We start from the raw sequence: 19,310 nt of genomic DNA on the forward strand, positions 1-19,310 counted from the left end.
CAATTTGATTCGGAATATCAACGGCAAGTGCCAAATTTCACGGCAACTGATTTGTTGTAAGTGTTCTCTGATTCTGAGACCAATCTTTGCTTCATCGACGTAACAATGGCCAGCACGTGCCTAATAAGGCAAAGTGCGTGCCTGCACGCGCAGCCGTGTCACGCAATCTTGGAAATTATTTGTAAGTCCTCCCACCCTCTTCCCCTGAGACAAAACACCATTAGTTAGGTCTAAAATGACATTAACCGCCATCCCACCACTGCCTTAAGGTCCTTGATGGAACAAAGCTGTCAGCAATTTTTGGGTTTGTTTTTCTATGGATCCAGAGCGCCAAATTGAACATCGTTAAACCAAAACCAAAGCATTAATTTTGTGGCCTAACACAAAAAAGCAGAGGTAATCCTGAACCGATCAAAACTCGAAGAAAATACAGGAGACTGACGAGAAGCGCAGGAAAACTTGTGGAAGCGAGTCAGGATTGGTTTTTGCTTTACTTCTAATAGCCCTTTTCAAGGTTACCTTTGCTCATTTGCATGACAATAAAATCTAGCAAAGAAGTGAGGCAACTTCGGGCTATTTTGTAGTTTTTTCAGCCCGAAATTGCCTCGCATCCACGTTGGATTACATTGCAATGCAAATGAGAAACATTAACCGGTGAAAGGGCTATTGGATGACAAAGAGGCGGAGTTTTTTTAGAGCGTTTGTTACCTGAATGTCGAATGGTTTCGCTTTATTACTTTGCGCAGATGCACAGCCCGAGCAGCTCGATACGCATTCTCATGCACACAAGGCGCATGCTCACATCACGGCGGAAGAAATAGATACATGTCTTAAAATAACTCGTGAGGGGATTACCTTGGGAATAAGCCGCCCATATGGAATCAACTGTCTTACTCCTCATCCTCTCTCGTGTCATTTTTATATAGCATAGGTTGGTTAGGATGATGATTAATCCACGGTTCAGAAGTCACATTAGCTATGTCGTTCATTCTGGATTGTATCCGCTGGAGTGCACTTGACCTTCTGAGACATTTGTGAGTAGATTGAGGTGTCGGTGTGTTTGTGTACGAAGGTAAGGAGGCAGAGGATCAAGGAAGAATGAGTGTCTTCCCATAGTGCACTGCAACTGAAACAAAAATATCAAAATTTTTCGTGGCGTCATCATTCGGCGACAGTCTCTCCAACCTCGTTCCCATTCTCTCTCTTCTCTGCCTCCCTTGGTCGTTGGAAGAAAGACCCTGGTTGCGGCTGGTCACGTGACCACCTGTGACACAATTTCTTTTACTGGGGTAGAGTCAACGAATAATTTTGTCGGTCTCAACTGAAGCGAAAGAAAGGCGCTGGTCATCGCTATGTTAAACCACACACGGGCGAATACACATTTGAAATTCTCCAGTCTTATTCTAAGCTTCACACAGGTCAAACGAAATATATTTACATATATCCAGCGTCTTGAAGGATCCCTCTGATTTCAATTCCAGCCGGTCGAATTACTAAGAAGGAAAACTGTTTCGCTGTTTCTTGCTGCCCGAATTAACCTCACGGCACATTGTTCTCTATATGAAAGAGGTGTTTTATTTACCATTTTGCAAAATATAATTCTTGACTAAGGAACCATGTTTATTAACATCTGTCTGCTAAACAATTGTAGTGTACCACCACAGCGAAGCGTATATTCACGTTAAAACAGTCCTGTATTGTGTTATTGTATTGTAATGTCACAAAGGCGCTCCAAGAAGAACTCATCCTGGGCCTCGTCCATACTACGCCGAAGGAATTTGAAAACCGCATTTTAACTCTGAAAACACATCAAGTGTTTTCCATCCACACTACGACGGGGGAATTTAAAAACACAACGATCAGCGGTTATTTTGGATTTGTGTTTGAAGAACACTCGGTCAGGGAAATCACGATTATCGTCATGTCATTGTTTTGTTTTTGTTTTTGTTTTTGTTTGTTTGTTTGTTTGTTTGTTTGTTTTACTTTTTTGAAAAGTTCCGTTTTCAAAATGTTCTCTATCTACACTAAAACGCTAAGCCGGTGTTTTCAAATCCCTCCGGTTTGAAGAGCGTTTTCGGAAAGCTCTGTTTTCGTGACGGATTAGTGCGGACGGTAGGCCTTACGGCACAAATTAAGCTGCGTTTTCAAGTGTGAACGAGGCCTTAGTGGTCCGCAAATAAAAAGTAAAATGTCCGCTGACCCGGCAGTCACGTCTATAGTCAACACTTAAACTCAAGTCTTAAAAATATCTTTCTTTACTATAAAACGTTTTAAACTTCCAGCTACTATACACTTGTAAATTTTCATTTTGAAACTGAGGATAACTGATCTCGTATTTTGCCAAGTCCATCTAACATGGTGTCTAACTTCTCTTTTGTTAGCTCTACGTTTAGACGTTTAACCGCTGGCATGCTGTTCTGTTCTGTCGCGGTCTCTTGAACCTGGAATGAAACAAGACCGTGCACTTAGAAACAAGAACCCTCCAGAATGTAGCACAAGGTGTGCAAATTGATTCTCTATTGATCCTTGGCATTAAAAGTCTTGACCATAAGATATCCATGTTAGGGAAGCTTAGATGCCTGTGTTATGACCAAGATGTTTCTTGGTGCATTCTACGGACCAAGGATTGTAATCCATACATGTCACTGCATATAAAAAAAGTTACATTTTAATCGCGCTTCTTTAGGCTGTTCTTTCCTGTCTTCTTAGAGGGCTTTCACTTGCGTGTCGTTGAGTGTCGACAGTAAGTCGCATTTGCTTTGGTTTTGCGTTAAACGCTTTGTGATTGGTTTGAAATTCTCGCGCCACTTTCTCATCCAATCAGAAAACCAAAAACAATCGCGACTCGCTCGTGCACGAATAAACATAGATACAGACCATGCGATATTAAAGCGACCAATCGCAACAAACGCAACGAACCAATCAGAACTTGAAGAAAAAAATGCACAGGGTGTCAAGGGCGGGAAAACGCATGGTCGGCGCCAATAGACCACTTTCGATATCTTAAAATTCAGCTTAGCAGCGAGGCTTAGAGGACACAAACAAAGGAAATTGAATGACATGTTTATTCATTTCTTTTGTTTGTGTCCTTTAGGCCTCGCTATCGAGTTGAATTTTAATATATCGAAAGTGGCTTATTACCCAGTCCTAGTCGAATCTTCCCGATAAAACCCTAAGTTTGGTTGGCTGGAGTATACTACAAGAGTTCTAACAGCCAATCATAAAACGCAGCAAATGCATACTCAGATAAACAAATGATTCAATTTCGACTGTCAAGTCTATAAATGTGCTTTAGCAACTTGATTGAATCTTACTGAATCGTCAACCCTGCAAAGCTAAAATGCTGCTGACATTTCAAAGTTCAGAAGCTGCACTTACATCAAGTGTGGTATTCCGGTGGCTTATATGGACTTACCTGTAGCTGCATGATGCATGTTGGCATGGACATTCTACTGATGGCATTCGATGATGTTTTGACATCTACTCTCCAATCAAAATCAATCAACTTTGGCAGCGAAACTGTTGGAAAAGAAATAGAGAAAGGTTTGAAACAACACAAAAGATCAGAAGAAAAGGAGTACAGCAAGACTGACATGACCTTGCCCATTTAAAACATTTATTTATTTTATTTTATTTTATTTTATTTTGTGTCCCCTATTAGTAGAGGGTTTTTTATCCTTGGCTAGAATTTATTTGACACATTAATAAAGTTATTGTTGTTGTTGTTGTTGTTGTTGTTGTTGTTGTTGAAAAAGGGTATGTAAATGAACAATTATTAGTACATTATTGGGTAGGTGTTGATCTTTTCATGGTCTAAAACATTCTCCCTTCCTTCAAAATGAAACATTTACCAAATTTATGCAAGAGACGAATTATCCCACACCAAACTTTTTATTAGGAGGTGATTCATCCATCTGAGATGATTAATCTGTCTCAGGAAGACGAATTACACATGGCTAATTCGTGTGAGAAGGATAATTTGTCCCACATATTATCTCCGCCATTTTCCATCTGCCTCAAAAGAGAAAACTATCTGAATTCACAATTTAAAAAAAAGGCCTTTACTGAATTCAAACTCATATGATGTTTGTGAACCCAAGTTGCACCATACAAATGCAGCGAACACTCTACTAGCCCCAACAACTAACCCTGACTCACTACCACATACATGATAGCAAACTGTTAGCAATTCTTATTGTCCTTGCTTTTTGGTTCTCTTTCATGATGACAACTGACTAATAAGTCTAAAAATGATTAATGAAGCCAAAGGTGAAAGAGTCGCCATACCTTGTTCATTTGTTGCATTTGTCCTCCATAATGGCCTATAAAATGACCGTAAAAATGATTCACTACAGCTCATTCTCTTTAAATTGTTACACTAGGCAATTTTGTAGTTGTATGATATTACATGTATTTTAGGCAGTATTATTTTATGATTAACTTACATATTCTCTGCAATGATTTTGGAAATTAGCTCTCTGAGATTCTTGTGAAAGTTTTCTGATGGATGAGAGAGAACATTAGTACACTAAAATCTCTGACTACAAGTGATAATGCCCATGCAGGGAGCACACAATCTTGCTGAGTAGGAAGAGAGTAAATAAAGGAATGAAAAGAATGAATAGTTTACGTTTGTCCCCTGTTCTTCGGCAACCTTACAGGAAAAACCGCTACCTACAAGCCCTGTGTAACACTGTAGCACTAAACTCGTACCTAGGCCATTTTGTGCTCTGCAATAATTTTTTGGGTTTACATATAACATTGACAAGGGAGGCAACTCTTTGCCCAAACATTTTGAACACAATGCGAATATTCACTTGAATCTCCAAATTTCGCTGCTTCCACGAAACCAAACAAACACAAAACGAAGTCAAAACATTTTTCTAAAACTTGGCTGAATTTGTTTTTGAGTACTTTCACAACAGTCTGAGAATTTTGGCATCTTTTGCAAAGTTTTTTCTCAAATCGCTTTTCGCAATTTTGTCCCAATTTTTCAGTCTCAATTTAGTCATGAATATTTATTAGTCCTGACCAAGATCCATAGCAATATTCCTTTTAAAACTATAGCGTTGAAAAGTGCAGTTAAAAGTGCATTTGTTTTACTTTTAAAAAGCAAAAGCAGTGTTCGCACCCATCGTAACTAACGAAGAACACGCAATTGAGTTCTGATTGGCTACAGGAGACAATAGTAAGCTATGCAATCATTCTTTTCACTCCTTTATTTACTCTCTTCCTACTCAACAAGATTGTGTGCTCCCTGTGATGCCAGTAATAATACTGTTCACATTTCTTCAGAATTATTTAAATTCAAGAATAACTGCATGCAACCAATGTGAACTTGAAGACCATGTTGGAAAATTGACTGCATGCAAAAAAATTTTGGAGGATTCTAACCTCAAACACCAGTCGAAAACATTTTCTCTTGTAGAAATCATCATCATTCATCAACTAATACATGCAATGATTCCTAATTTTTGTGTGCTACATTAACTCTAACTAGTGATCAACAGCATTGCTTTTTGTCCTGTTTACTTGAAAGCATGAACTTGGCACAGTGAAATTTTAATTAAATATTATTAATAGTGATTTTAAAAATAACTGAGCCTGTGTTTTTGGGTTTTCTTCAAAATTTCATAGTTGCCCCTAGGCTCAGGTTAATAATACTGAGAGTTACTTCACATTTAATTTATAATGACAATGTACACACCTGGAAACAAGTCAAAGACTGCTTTTGGCTCTGTAAGACATTCAAAGAGTGCAGCACATACCACAGATATAAGGCTCTCTAATAACTAAAAAGAGTCAAAGTTTCAATAAATCAATGTCACTGAAAAACAACTAACACTGCAGTCAAGAATTTACTACAGTACCAGACTGGGCAATATTCTGTTAAATTTATTGTTTCATATATGTACACAGCATTTTGTCTCGTATAAATCTAGCAATCTATATCCTGACTGTGCAGCAAATTAAAAGGGACAAATTGCTGCAGACATTTGCTGCATCAATAGATTATAGATGAGAATTCCCACCTTTTCTTCAAGGGTCAAGTGGGCAGGCAGGCAAGTGCATGGGAATCTAACTTTGCATTTATGAAGCAATTTTCTCTCATACTTGCCTTCTCTGCCACTCAAAAATCCTAAGAAAAACAAGTAACAACTCGTAGTCTACACATAAGTGACAAGTTCATTTAATAAAAATTATTTGATTTTCATCCTCCAAAAGAAACTGTTTGACATTTCATCTTACCTGCCTTGCTTCATCAAGTCCAGCATCTAAGGATGCCGCAACATTTTTAAGGACAGAGGTTGGCACTGCAAGACAAATAAATTTTTCTGTTAAAGAAAGTGCAAAATTCTAAACCTTTCAGCATCACATTAAAATCACTACAGGTAAATTTAAGACAATCAGAACTTTGCAGCCTTTAAATGAAAAACATCAAAACTTCTAAAACTAGCTGGCAGACAAGTGTAAATTTCTGAGCAGGGGACTAGCAGTGTGAGACCCAAGCACCTTACCCAGTAATGCAACCAACACTGAGCAACAAAATTGCCATGAATCAGCTGGAAATCTTTCTCTTGCAACACTCTAACCACAAGGCCATTTTCCCTGGGACATGCATCCAACTTAATTTGAAAACCAATGGATAAGTTACCACTTGCGCAAAATATTTATACCAGTCAAATAAAAACAGATCATAACTTACGCAAGCTTACCTGATTCATTCCTGTACCTGAATGCCTCATGAAAAAGAGTGCGAACAAATTCTTTCGACTGGGCCTTGGAATAAATCAAGAAAATGATATTTAACTGTAGCACAAGCAGACTTTATATATTTTAGTTAGCCACACCTCAAGTGAGAAAAGGTCAATTCATGGTTTACATGCAGTTGTCATCCTGGCTTAATCAGTGTTGGTAGATATTAGGACCTAGTAATCTGAGGATTCCTTTGGATATCAGAATTTTTGTAGCAACTGTTTATTATAACAAAGATTTTGGTAACAATGTTTCTGATGCTTAACAGAAAGTGTACCACAAGGTTCTTATTTTCAAACAGTTGTTCAGTTTCATTCACAGACATCATCCAAAGATTTCATCAGCTACATGCATATGAAAATCCAGCATACAGTTATGCAGAGCAAAACATGGATTTTTTGGGTTACATAATTTCACTCTTTTCTGAGCTGCTGGAATTTTTCTGGGTTCAGGGTTAAAGCTAATAAAAAAAAATTGGGGTCTCACAATTTGGCCTTATTTGCACTGCACCTCCTTGTCACTGATATATTACTTGAGTATCTTCATGGAAATCACATCAGTCATCTCTTTGGAAATAAAGTGGAGCAGTTGCTCACATTTGTGATCCCAGGGGAAGGCATTAGTCTACCCCAGGGTATTTTAACATTCGCATACATGTTTTTGACAACATCACCGCCAGTGATAATTGGCTTATCTGCAAAGACAAGACATTTACTTTATGGCCAGCCAGCTCTTAGCAGGTGATAATGAGACAGAAGATCTGTAGAATAATAAAAATTCTGAAAGTAGAACTTTTGTTGCATCTCTGCTGTGCCTTGATTTTTGTTGTTGAACTATTGGATGAGCCCAATTCAAGGCATTTGTTTCCTTTATATCAGTTAGCGTAAAACACAGACTGCAGATTGCAGACCAGGGGTAAAATGCAGACTAAGGATAAAATGCAGACTGCAGATTGTAGACCAACTACATCGTGTTACCATTTCCATCATTGAGAGCTAACTGTAACCAGGCTACCCGGAGCATTTAGGCTAACGTGAGTGATATTCAGGCTAACCAGAGTGATATTCAGGAACTTACACTGCAATTAGCCTGAATAACCCTGTTAACAGTTAGCACTCGATCAGGGAAATAACACGATGTATAGTTAAAAAGTCTGTAGTCTGTAGTCTGCATTTTACCGTCATTTTCCATTATATTTTTACATTTGATGTTGCATTTTACCGTCAGTTTGCAATACCCCCGGTGACGTCTACAGTCTGCGTTTTACACTGACCGCCTTTGTATTCACACTACTGCGGTACGTTTGAACAATTCAGTTGTCCTTATGCGGTATTTTTCACATTTCTTCTCACAAAATGCTATTAAAGCCTCAGCCTGGGGCTAGAGAAATGGCCAATGCTATCAGCAAGGCAGTCACCTTTACGGTGCCAGTCTGAGAACGTTTTCATGAAGTAAGTTAAAGGGCTTTGATTTATACATGGAAGAGAAGTGAAAATTCGAATAAAGATATGTTTTCGTCTGTTACTACTACTTTCGATTGGTACTATCGAGTAATCTCCTCACCTTGAGCAGTAACTTCAGAGGAGGAAAGACATCTTCATCCAAAGCCACCGCCATCTTGGATGGTTTCTTTACCTGGGAGGGGTGGGACAGTAGTGTTATCCAGAAAAAAAGTTTTTAAGATCATTCAAACAGAAAAATCAGAATCGAATTATGTTATATGTTTTTTGTTCTTCTATTTAGCCCGCTATACTAGTAATATGATCATATGGCCATAATCAAAGATGGCGAGCACTGTTAAAAAAATTATATTTGGGCAGCCTTATATGCTACCCCAGGGGACAATTTTGTCATCGATGAATTGCTTAGTAGCCACGCGTCGTTCCGTACAAAACATGGCGAGTTTTTGAAAAGAGGAGGATTGTTTCATTTATAGAGAATGTTGCTGAAAATGAGTCGATTAACACGAGCTGCTACTAGTTTGACACGTTCTCTGTTCGTCTCAACCAGAAGTTTTCACGCCACAACGTGCAGACTGTCAGAAATAGACACCACGCAGGAGAAACTGTTAGCAGAGCCTCTCATCTTGGTGGACGAATATGATTGTGTCACAGGTTATGAAACAAAACGCGATTGTCACCTCAAGAAAAACATCATGGAATACGGAATGCTGCATCGAGCCTTCAGTGTTTTCCTCTTTAACAAACAGGGAGAGTTGCTGTTACAACAAAGATCGAAAGAGAAGATAACTTTCCCTGGTTATATTACTAACTCTTGCTGTAGTCATCCTTTGTACGATGAAGCTGAGCTAGACGAATACAAGCACATCGGAATAAGAAGAGCTGCAAAGAGAAGGCTTTCCTATGAACTTGGAATTCCAGGTATATGCAGAGTTTTGCTACGGTCACTGATCTGGAAGTTTCCCAGGGAAGTGGAAACCAGGGCTCCAACAGGACACTCCAGGTGTAACACGGTCAGCCCCCAAATGCCCACCCCCCCCCCCACATCTCCCCCCACGCCGTCACCACTGCTGCGACCCCCTGATGGAGTATTTGTTAAAAATGGCAGATCAGCCTGTTGCACTGCTAGGGCAGGTTGTTCCAAGCCCGATTAAGGTGACTCAGGTTTATCCTGGTTTCCGTATTTCTACCCCCCCCCCCCCCCATGGGATGTAAGTCCATTGTAGGGTTACCCCCAGCATTAAATTAGCCATTGCCCTTTACACACCTGGGTTGAGAATGGCAATTTGAGAGTAAAGTGTACAACACAACCCTGGTCAGGGCTCAAACCTGGACCACCCAATCTGGAGGCAAGTGCACTAATCACAAGGCCACTACTTTTTCACATACTGTACATATATTGTTTTCTTGTATGTATGATATAGTGTGGTAAGTTTTTTCACATGAGCTAATTCTTGTTTTACAGACGGTGAAATCTCCTTAGATGACCTCAGGTTCCTCACTAGGATTCACTACAAGGCAGGATCAGATAAAACGTGGGGAGAACATGAAATAGACTATGTATTCTTTATGCAGAAGGATGTTAAGCTGAATCCAAGAGCCAATGAAGTCAAAGCCTGTTGGTATGTCTCACAGGCACAAGTTCAGGAGCTACTCCATAAGTCAGAGGAAGATTCAACCATCCTGGTGACTCCATGGTTCAAAATGATTGCTCATCACTTCTTGTACAAGTGGTGGGCAAGCTTGAACGACTTATCACAGTTTGAAAATGACAGTGAAATTCACAAAATGGCTGGGGTGCCAACACCCATCTTACAGTTGTAAACTACAGGTGAAGGAAATTCTCATTAAAAGGATATAAAAGGATATAATACAGTTTTATTACATGCATGTTTCAGATACAGTCATGTACTGTACATGTACTTTATCAGTTGCCAACAAATAGTACTGTAATGACGGTGTCTTGTTGAATTGGCCACATTCATATTTGGTGTTGGAATGGAACTAGCTTGCAATGATGGCTTGTGCAAGGGACTATCATTTAAAAAGAGTGTAATGTCATTTGCATTTGAAAGTATTGACTCCCTGCATTAGCCTCAGTTGCAAACCAGTTCCAGTCTAATACCAAAAATACAAAATATGATCTCTAAGACTCAAGAGATGCCAGGACCCTAATTTGAGCATCTAAGACTAAGATTTAAATGATTTTGGACTACAAGGCAGAAAAGAAAAAGCAAAAATTTGTGACTCATCATAATGGCTTCCATGATTTTTAAGATCAGAGAAAAAATTCTGACCCACGATTTTCTAGGTACAGTGTAGCATTTTCCACCCCTTGTATTGGATAATTTGCACGTACTTAATGCTTGAAAGACAAATCTCATTGTTTTTAAAACTGGTTTAAGCAATACAATGTAGAACACCCATTTCTGTGGATCACTGGTTCTGTAATTGTGTGGGATATTAAGAGAACATGAAGAGACGCTAGTATACATGTAAACCATGCATGATTGACAAGGCAGTGATTTCTATGCTGTTCGAGTGTTTTAATCCAGATCCCAAGTGGATCTTTAAAGTCTGTGACTTTAATGGAAATATTTTTATACTGCTTAAATATTTCTGTGTAGTTAACCAGTACAGGAGACTACAACTGTTGAATAGTTCTTATGAACAACTGCATAATAATTATGGGCACTAATGTATGCTGACATAGACATTATTAATCTTACATTGGATCCTGCCCACATGCTTCAAATTTTACATTACTCTTAACAGGGCTGTGCTCCAGAAGCACGCGGGTACCACAGGTGACTAACTTTTGCCTTTGGGTGACTGGAAAAACCTACTTTTTTCATATAAGCTTTTAAGCTCATGTACCCAGTTCTTAGAAGTACTGGGTACCCAAGATTTCATGGTTGGGAAGCTTTGAGCTTCTCTTGATTTTTCTTAGACCACAGCCCTGCTAGGTAAATTACTACTAAGTTGAAACCTGGCCTGTTTCTCTGTTGTCTGCATTAACAAAGTTTGGCTTTCGAACTTAGACTTCCAAAAAAATTGTTGGAAACTATATTCTACAGTTATGTACAAATTATGTTTATGCATTCAATTATAGAAATTTTGGTAATATAATTCCCGTGTAAAATAAATTATTACTACACAGAAATGGAAATTCATTAAATGCTATTCATCTACAGAGTGGGCTTTATATACAGATGTTTGATTAGCCTGCACAGCCGGCAACATGTGGGTGATATAGAATGCATACCACTTGAAGGAGGAAGCTTGTCTCCATCCTTGCATTCACTCCTCCAACACACTCATTACTCCTGCAAGCTAAGCTGGATATGTAGGCTGGATAAAGAAATTAACCTTAAAATTTTCTGACTTTTAATTCTAGACCTGAAATAAAGAAATGAGGTACTGGAAATATTTGATGTTTAGACAATGCTACTTAAAGGAGCTCAGTCAAGGTTTGCGCATATTGCAAAATTTAGCCTCAATTTTTCAAATTCATCGTTTGTAATCAGTGTTAATCTTCTCCATCCTTAGCCATCCTTTTTCCTTTATGGTTTACCATTATCTCTTTGGTGTTTTCCTATCTTATTAAACAGTTATTTTCAGGTTTCCTACCATTTAAAGGTAATTTTGTATGTGCCCAAAATAACTCAAAATACTGTCACTGAAATCAGGTTTAATTCACTTTCGATGAATTGCTTTGGAATGGGACTGGGAAAGCTTTGGCTATATCTCATTTCCACACATCTAATTAAAATTACTATCTAAAGGGTTTCATTCTGCTTTTTATTATCTAGTAATCAGCACAATTTGTTTGGTTACCAGTCTGATGATTCTCACTGAAAATCCACAGATTACTAACCTCTGTCAGCTGTGTCTTTCACAAATTATTAATAATAATATTTTGATACAGGGTAAAAAAAATCTTAAAAGTTGCAACTCCTTTTGTAGTTACTGTTCACAGAACAGGTGAAAATTAGAAACCTTGATTTTGATGGGTATTGTATGTGATCGCAGATTGTTCCAGTTCAAGCACTTTTGGTGAAAGCAAATAATAGCAAATTCACTTATTTTAAAACTACTTAACCAATAAATACTTACAAGGCCAGCCATATAAGTATTAACAAAGAATATCTTTCAAGTAAAAATAAAAATTACTTCTTATGATACATGTAGGCATCATAAGGTGATGTTACAGAACTCGATTTTTAATGATTCTTTTTTAAATGCCACTTTTTAGCGGTGTTAAAAAGATGTCATGAAACATGGTGCTCAGGGTGACTTTAATGCAACATTTTGTTGCAGTAATATGTTACAGGTTAAAGCGATTTTAAAACCTGCAACTTTGTCACCCAAATTTACAATGTGTATTAAAAATCATCTTGTGTAATATCAACTTAACACAGAGTTCAATTTTTCTCACAACAATGTTGGGCGACAAATCATCGTTGCAACTGAGTACTCCCGTGTAACACCACCTTTAAACAGTAAACCATATGATAACCTTCAGTAAGCACAAAAGCTTTCAAAAGATGCATTAGCATATGTATACGTATAATTTATGCTGAGGAAAACTGCCCAGGATAGTTATATACATACAAACCATGGTCACAAATTTCACAGGGGTAGTCTCATTTCAGTGGTTATAGAGATACATATGTACACCTGTATCTAATTAACAGATCCCTCGATTCTGACTAGTTCTTCATGTGCCTATTTGTCATGTAATTGGCACACAATCATGTTGGTGTCCAGTTACAGGTAACCAGTTATGACCTGTTTGTAACTGGATACCTTTAATTGGGCACCCACCTTTTTCCCACGTCAATTGCATGCACTCTCACTGATGGTGTTCCTTCTTAATCCATCCCTTAGTGTTTGTAAACTTATGGAAAATGGACAAACATTTTGGCTCAAAAGAAACTGTTAAAGACTTCCTAATCTCTAGTTTGTTATGATTGACATAAAATATTGTTAGTATAGGCCTTGTGTCATACAATTCAGAGAGTAACTGTGCTTAAAATTTTGAAATCACTCACCCGATTTCCCCCCCCCCCCCCCACCCCCGAAGCTGTATCCCACTCAGTCCAATTACTAACCTACTATTTGAAATTCACTACAACTATGTCACTTGCACTTAATGAGAAGTCTCTAAGGTTTCATTGTATTTTGATTCATCTTCAAGTCGCAGTGTTGCCCACTTGTTTGGAATACCAATCTTATTCCAGGTGTTAGCAAAGTCTACAAACTTGTCCCAAAAGTCTGGTTTTGTAGAGTCCTCGAAGTATCCATTTTCACTGGCAAATTTACGCTGTGCAGCAGAGAAAAAGTTAGTCAGAATGGGTTTTAATTTCCCCTTCAGGGATTTACTATTATTAACACGAATCTTTCAATTGGTAACACTCACAGATATGAAATTTCTCTGCATGGCAACTACAGAGTATGGTACGTATGTACATGTGCATGTTGCAACAGAAGTTCAAATTACAGTGTACATGTAGCAACAACTATAACAACAACATTGCCAAGACCTTTGTAATACATTGACCTGAAGTGACCCTGTTTTTGCAACTCCTCCAATCCCTAACTGATATTCCCAAGATGCCCATTCCAGTTCCTTTAGTGGCAAGTGTTTCATCCACTGAACTTAAATGCTACAATGTGAACACTTGGCTGTTTTGCTCTGTAATGTTACATCAGCAAATGATGGACAGATAAAGAGATTTCTCCACCTACCAACTTGTATTTACTATTCTTACAGGACTCTTCTGAGCATGTCTACAAAAAGCTGTTTGAAAGGCCCAGAAATTGTCACAGTAATCGACTGAGCTATCTCTTGAAATTATTATTTGTGCACGCATCTGCAGTACACATAATATTTCCAAAGGTTTAATTAAACAATTTAGTATGTTTTTCTTTGTAAAATTTGCAGCAGTATTGATAACGTTCAGAGTTGATGAAGTGGGGTTCTCTTTAAAAAAGTTTCATTCCAACTGTACATCATTTCAATTTTACAGCTGTAGCAGCTGTAAAAACAATAAAAGCAATTTACCAGCAACATTGCAGTTTTGCCTGCATTCTTCATGTCTTCCTCTTTCGTCTTGAAGGGGGCATATAGTTTAGCTGTAAATTCAGCTATTTTTAGGTGGTTTAACTTCCTGTTGAGTACCTGCAATGCAATAAGTATAAAAGTAAAACTGTTAAACTCAATAAATGATACAGTGCATATTTTAGATCATTCTTATAGCTTTGCATAATTTCAGTTGAATTACAAAACTTCATTTGGAACTTCAGGTTTCTGTGAGTGGTCAAACCAAACAGCTTGTTACTTACAGACTACATAATTATGCACAATACCAAAAAAATGCACAGTGCAGTCATAATAGTACATGTATAATAATTAGAGAGCTGCCTCGCTCTTTCGCTTCAGGCTCACTCATTGCGGTAGCAATTACCCTGGCCCATGTTCAAACACTGGCCAGGGTAATTATAATTATGCTATCATGACTGGACTGTGCATTGTTTTTGGTAATCTGTAAGTATCACAGTAATAAATTTTAAAGCTAAAAACAGTAACTCCATAGATGGTGAAACTTAATATTTTACATTAATATTCAATTCATTTTGCTAATAAAAGTAACGCAAACCTTTTTCCTTATATCTGCTCTCCATAATGTATATTTTTCCTTGCAATATGATACACAACTCGAGACATGATGAGCATCAACCTTGTCAGTTCCACCTAACAAGATCTCAATCTTTTCCTGAGAAAAAGGGCACTCGATGTAAACATACAACTACAAACATTTCAAGCCTTTAACTGCTTACATAAAATTCAGTCTCGGTCTACACATGCATAGCTGCAATATAAAAGTGGCCACCAATTGCATTACATGACTTGTAAGCACTGGAGTACATTTACCCATAAATTTAATCCTAGAGTACTACACACTGTATTAGACTTCATATTCTTCCCTAAAAGTACATTTTCCAGAACTTCACACATAATGAATTACCAAGACATATTCTTTTTTACTTCAATTGATTTTTACTCATAACATGTGCCCATTTAAGCTTTATGAATAATTTGTTGTCCCAATTATCAAATTAACTGGTGTCTTTTATTTAGTTAATACTATTTTTAACAGTAATCATATATGCACTGAAACCATTATATAAATTTGGAAGACAGAAATGTAGGATGCTTCTTCACATCTCTTTTAAAGTGGACATCATTGCTTAAATACATTCTCGTACCTTTAATTTTTCCAAAGATCCATGGACTAGCCATGGTCCATGCATCACAAATATTTCCTTTGCTTTTAGCACCAGTTCTCGCTGCAAAAAAAATTGAAGAAAATTAAATCAAAAGGAAACACAAAAATTCAGTTACATGAAAATCACACATCCCATGGATCTGTTCGAAATAAAATGATTAATCATTAATAAATTATAATTACTAAATCTCACTTGCAAAAAAGGTTTACTTCAAGATTGCTATCCAAAGACATTAACTTACACCTGATTGATGTGAAGTACCTAAGGTCTTCAAATTTACCATACCTCAAAACCACAGGTCTTGACAGTAAATGGAAATTTTCTTTGGTTTTGCACTTGTTGTTTTAGTTCTTGCAGTTCAGCTAATGCTTGCCGAAGTAGAACAGCATTCTGTTGGGATTGTCTCACCAGGTCAGTGAGTAACCGCTCTAATTAAAAGAGATTAGTAATCATTTGCACTGATGAGTTCAAAGTACATAAGATTGCTATTTTTAAATGAGCTGAATTAAGAACAACATAATAACATTACATATTAGCATCATTATGTTCCAACTATATGCTGCATCATATTATATGTTATTCATTATACAGCTGTAAGAGACAACTACAATTTGGGTTTGTTTTCTGTTTCCATGATCTTGCTGTCATAATTTATACATTGTATGCCATGACAAATTATATCACTAATGTAAAGCAGGACATATATTGAGAAGTCACTTTAGGATCATGTTGTAGTACCTGTACCAGTATTATTTTGAGGAAATTTACCTTTACTTAAGTGAACAATGACTTTGAATTAACATGAATCTGAATCTTTGAGTGGTTGCTTATAAGTGCAGCCATACAATAGTAATTGAATTCCCAAAGATGGGTTGCAGGCGCTTACAGAAGCGGTGACTTTAACCAGTTTGAGCGAAAATGCAAACAGGATATCACAATGTGGGTCATCACTGTCGCTGGCCACTAAAAATTAATGTTACGAGAGAGATCTCAAGGAGAGTTCACCTGTAGTTTTGCAGGTGTATGTACATTAATTAAGTCCATACCTGTAGAAGGAAGAGCAGCTATGACTGTGAACGGTTGACCATTGCTTGAGCTTGATGGCACTGGAGAGTTCTGTGCCATGGACGATGATCCATGAAAAATAGCGGAATCATTCAATGCACCACCAGAGGCGATAGGACACTGCCGGGCAGCATCTTCATTAGACTTCAAAAGGAAACGACAGACATTACACACTTAATTTATATCTTATTTGGATAATTTGACTAAGACCTGAGTATTCCATCATTGCCATTCATTACTGGCCCAAATATCCCATATCTCGTTAATTCCAATTTCAAAATTTCCTTAACAAATAAAGAAGCCTAAGCCGTGTATTACACTGAGATAAAACACAACAGGCATTTGAGAACATGAGGGAAATGTAGAAAATGTGCGCTGCGAGTAGAAACAACAAAGCACATACATTGTACATGTAGATCAACAGACTGAGACTTCTCGACTGTTTTCACTTCTTCTTCTGTATTTGTTAAGTTAACCTCCTCTTCAAAACTTTCTACTGCTTCGCAGAGAACTCCATCACAAATTTCTTCAAAGAAAATGTTTTTTGCTATCTCTAACAAACATTTTGACTAAAGGTAATGTGGCGAAAAACAATAAAACACGCTTTTTCTATGTTTTATACTCTGACAAAACATGGGTTTTTGACCAATCAGAGTGCGCGCAGGGTCCTATCTATATTATAATACTTGATAACGCAGGATATCTGTTCTAAATATCCCATATCCCATTGATTTTTTCCCCCAAATATCCTGTATCCCATAAAAGATGTGCAGTTTATAAGATGTGGTCTTGGAATGTACACTTATTTACACTTTATATGTAAGCTTTCATGTATTACTAAGCTTTTTTCATATAAATACCTCAACATTTGGTACTTTTTAAAACAAAGTCAAAAGTACAGCGAAAATAATAATAATAATAATAATAATAATAATAATAATTAATAAGAAGAAGAAGAAGAACTTTATTAACGTGTCCAAGTCGCTAGCGTACAATGTATACTAATTGGGGACACCTAACTACATGTACGGTTACTTAACTAATTAACAAATGGTAAACACCATAGCATGTACTATTGAGTTATGGATGCACGCGGGAGGTTGCTAAGCACGAAAGAAGTGTAAGATTCACACGAGGCGATAGCCTCGTGCAACTCTAGCTTCTTGAGGGCTTAGCAAACCTCCCAAGTGCATCCATAACTCAATAGTGCACGCTATGGCGTTTACCATTTGTTTTACAACATAACATTGAGACATTGGAACAACAGAAGTCCTTTTATTGAGCTACATCACAAAAAAAATGTTCGTGTAGTCTTACATGACAAGAGAAAACATGCGTGCAAAAATTCAATCATGACAACCGACTGCACACCAGTAACTCGATAAAGTTTCATCTTCACCCAACTGTGAAGACAGTTTCGCATTTCTGGGAGAAGGACGTCGGCCATTACTTTGGAAACAATGTCTGTCAAAAGATTTGCTTTGTAAACACTGGCACACACGTCAGCAGCGTACACCCATGGGCAAATAGTAGACGCTAAATTAACCAATCAGAGCGCGCGCTTTGCTTTAGTTATGTTATAATAATTAATAAAATATGAAATACATGTGAGACAAACAATGAGTCATGCAGTAAGATCAAGTGTTAGTTGTTACATAAAGAACAGTCTTTACAAGTACTGTCCAACAGGCTAGTGAAATCAACCAATTTGATGCGCTTTTTAAAAGTGTGCAATGATTCAGAAGATCGAATAGATTTGTCGAGTTTGGGCCAAATGACAGGGCCTAAATAAGTCAGGCTATGTTTGCCAAGAGCAACAGTCCGAAATCTGGGTACGATGAAATCAGATTTTCTAAGGTGATACTGAGAATTGGTAACAACGAATAATTCCGCAGTGTAAGGAGCCGCCAGACCATTTTTGACTTTATCAGACTTTATACATTATGACTGCAATGGCTTGCAATCGTCGCGTATGAAGTGCTGGTAGTTTCGCTCTTTGCAAGAGTTCCTCATACGTCGAAAATTACCACGGATCAACAAATTTCGAACAAAATTTTAAGCTCGACTGCGCCCCCGGTTTCACAAAATAATTACGCTTAGCTGCCTTAGGCTTATGTAGCTGCTATTGAAACACGAAAGTCTAGCTTAACTGTATCATCACTATCATCACTGAAGTCCGCGAGCAGTCATGTCTCTAGATTTATAAAAAGAAATACTCAGCTCAAGCGTTAATAAACTTGCGTTAAACACAAGGTTGCGAATCGCTGCTACCGTATTTGTCAGACGTTGGTTGGCAAGGGCATTACAGTGAAAACGATATGGGAGCCATATTGGTGAACGCATAAGCTAATGTTACACTGGACAAAGGAAAACACCTTCGTCACTCAATGATCGAAAATGTTACCTCTGTATTGCTTCCTAGGTCCAGCTCGTCTTCATCAAAATTCAAAGTTGTCATCGTCTCAAGCAAATGTATCCAAGAAACGTTACTGCAGAACTGTCAACCCAGTGCTTCTATCTCTACCGCTTTGCAATATCGGCAGAAGATCGGAAAGTAACGAGGTTGTGCGACTGGTTACGGAGATTTTCCGAACATATTGAGCAGCAAAAAAGTAAAATACAAAATCTAAGAGCTTATGAAATCAGATTCACTGCATTTTGAAGTGTTACTTGATGCGGAATAGCTATATTAAAAAGGGCCTGGTAAGCCCCAGTATTTTGCTGAAAAATATGAAA

General features: G+C 37.6%; 3 protein-coding genes and 1 long non-coding RNA gene across 5 annotated transcripts in view; 2 read left to right on the plus strand and 2 right to left on the minus strand.

Moving 5' to 3' along the window:
- LOC145491557 (uncharacterized) overlaps positions 1 to 19,310 on the plus strand; it is a 214,403-nt gene that overhangs the window by 148,740 nt on the left and 46,353 nt on the right. The gene's annotated exons all lie outside the window — the stretch shown is intronic.
- On the minus strand, positions 577 to 8,388 carry LOC145491538 (COMM domain-containing protein 9-like). Of its 2 annotated transcripts, none has more exons than XM_081470783.1 (8): positions 8,320 to 8,374; positions 6,734 to 6,780; positions 6,250 to 6,314; positions 5,708 to 5,792; positions 4,446 to 4,500; positions 4,288 to 4,322; positions 3,416 to 3,519; positions 577 to 2,441 (listed from the first exon to the last, which is right to left on the minus strand). In XM_081470783.1, the coding sequence occupies exons 2-8, from the start codon at positions 6,744 to 6,746 to the stop codon at positions 2,304 to 2,306; spliced, it is 495 nt and encodes a 164-aa protein (XP_081326909.1). In that variant the 5' UTR covers positions 6,747 to 6,780; positions 8,320 to 8,374; the 3' UTR covers positions 577 to 2,303. The 2 variants fall into 2 exon arrangements, with proteins under 2 accessions (XP_081326909.1, XP_081326908.1); XM_081470782.1 differs by having other exon boundaries at positions 703 to 2,441; positions 6,717 to 6,780; positions 8,320 to 8,388.
- On the plus strand, positions 8,655 to 10,395 carry LOC145491536 (isopentenyl-diphosphate Delta-isomerase 1-like). The gene is made up of 2 exons (XM_081470780.1): positions 8,655 to 9,137; positions 9,682 to 10,395. The coding sequence occupies exons 1-2, from the start codon at positions 8,696 to 8,698 to the stop codon at positions 10,038 to 10,040; spliced, it is 801 nt and encodes a 266-aa protein (XP_081326906.1). The 5' UTR covers positions 8,655 to 8,695; the 3' UTR covers positions 10,041 to 10,395.
- Positions 13,290 to 19,215, minus strand: LOC145491533 (uncharacterized). The gene is made up of 7 exons (XM_081470777.1): positions 18,979 to 19,215; positions 16,556 to 16,718; positions 15,795 to 15,937; positions 15,489 to 15,569; positions 14,879 to 14,995; positions 14,284 to 14,400; positions 13,290 to 13,542 (listed from the first exon to the last, which is right to left on the minus strand). The coding sequence occupies exons 1-7, from the start codon at positions 19,030 to 19,032 to the stop codon at positions 13,369 to 13,371; spliced, it is 849 nt and encodes a 282-aa protein (XP_081326903.1). The 5' UTR covers positions 19,033 to 19,215; the 3' UTR covers positions 13,290 to 13,368.

This window comes from Orbicella franksi, chromosome 6, assembly GCF_964199315.1.
Source record: "Orbicella franksi chromosome 6, jaOrbFran1.1, whole genome shotgun sequence".
Lineage (NCBI taxonomy): Eukaryota > Metazoa > Cnidaria > Anthozoa > Scleractinia > Merulinidae > Orbicella > Orbicella franksi.

Excerpts from the sequence above, each read along its gene's own strand:
- LOC145491538 (XM_081470782.1), bottom strand. The coding sequence starts at position 8,373 with ATGGCGGTGGCTTTGGATGAAGATGTCTTTCCTCCTCTGAAGTTACTG. Across the intron at positions 4,323-4,445 it reads AAAATCATTGCAGAGAATAT|GCCATTATGGAGGACAAATG; the intron begins GTAAGTTAATCA and ends GTCATTTTATAG. Across the intron at positions 3,520-4,287 it reads AAATGCAACAAATGAACAAG|TTTCGCTGCCAAAGTTGATT; the intron begins GTATGGCGACTC and ends CTTTTCCAACAG.
- LOC145491536 (XM_081470780.1), top strand. The coding sequence starts at position 8,696 with ATGTTGCTGAAAATGAGTCGATTAACACGAGCTGCTACTAGTTTGACA. Across the intron at positions 9,138-9,681 it reads CTATGAACTTGGAATTCCAG|ACGGTGAAATCTCCTTAGAT; the intron begins GTATATGCAGAG and ends CTTGTTTTACAG.
- LOC145491533 (XM_081470777.1), bottom strand. The coding sequence starts at position 19,032 with ATGACAACTTTGAATTTTGATGAAGACGAGCTGGACCTAGGAAGCAAT. Across the intron at positions 16,719-18,978 it reads ACCTAGGAAGCAATACAGAG|TCTAATGAAGATGCTGCCCG; the intron begins GTAACATTTTCG and ends TTCCTTTTGAAG. Across the intron at positions 15,570-15,794 it reads TCAAGACCTGTGGTTTTGAG|CGAGAACTGGTGCTAAAAGC; the intron begins GTATGGTAAATT and ends TTTTTTTTGCAG.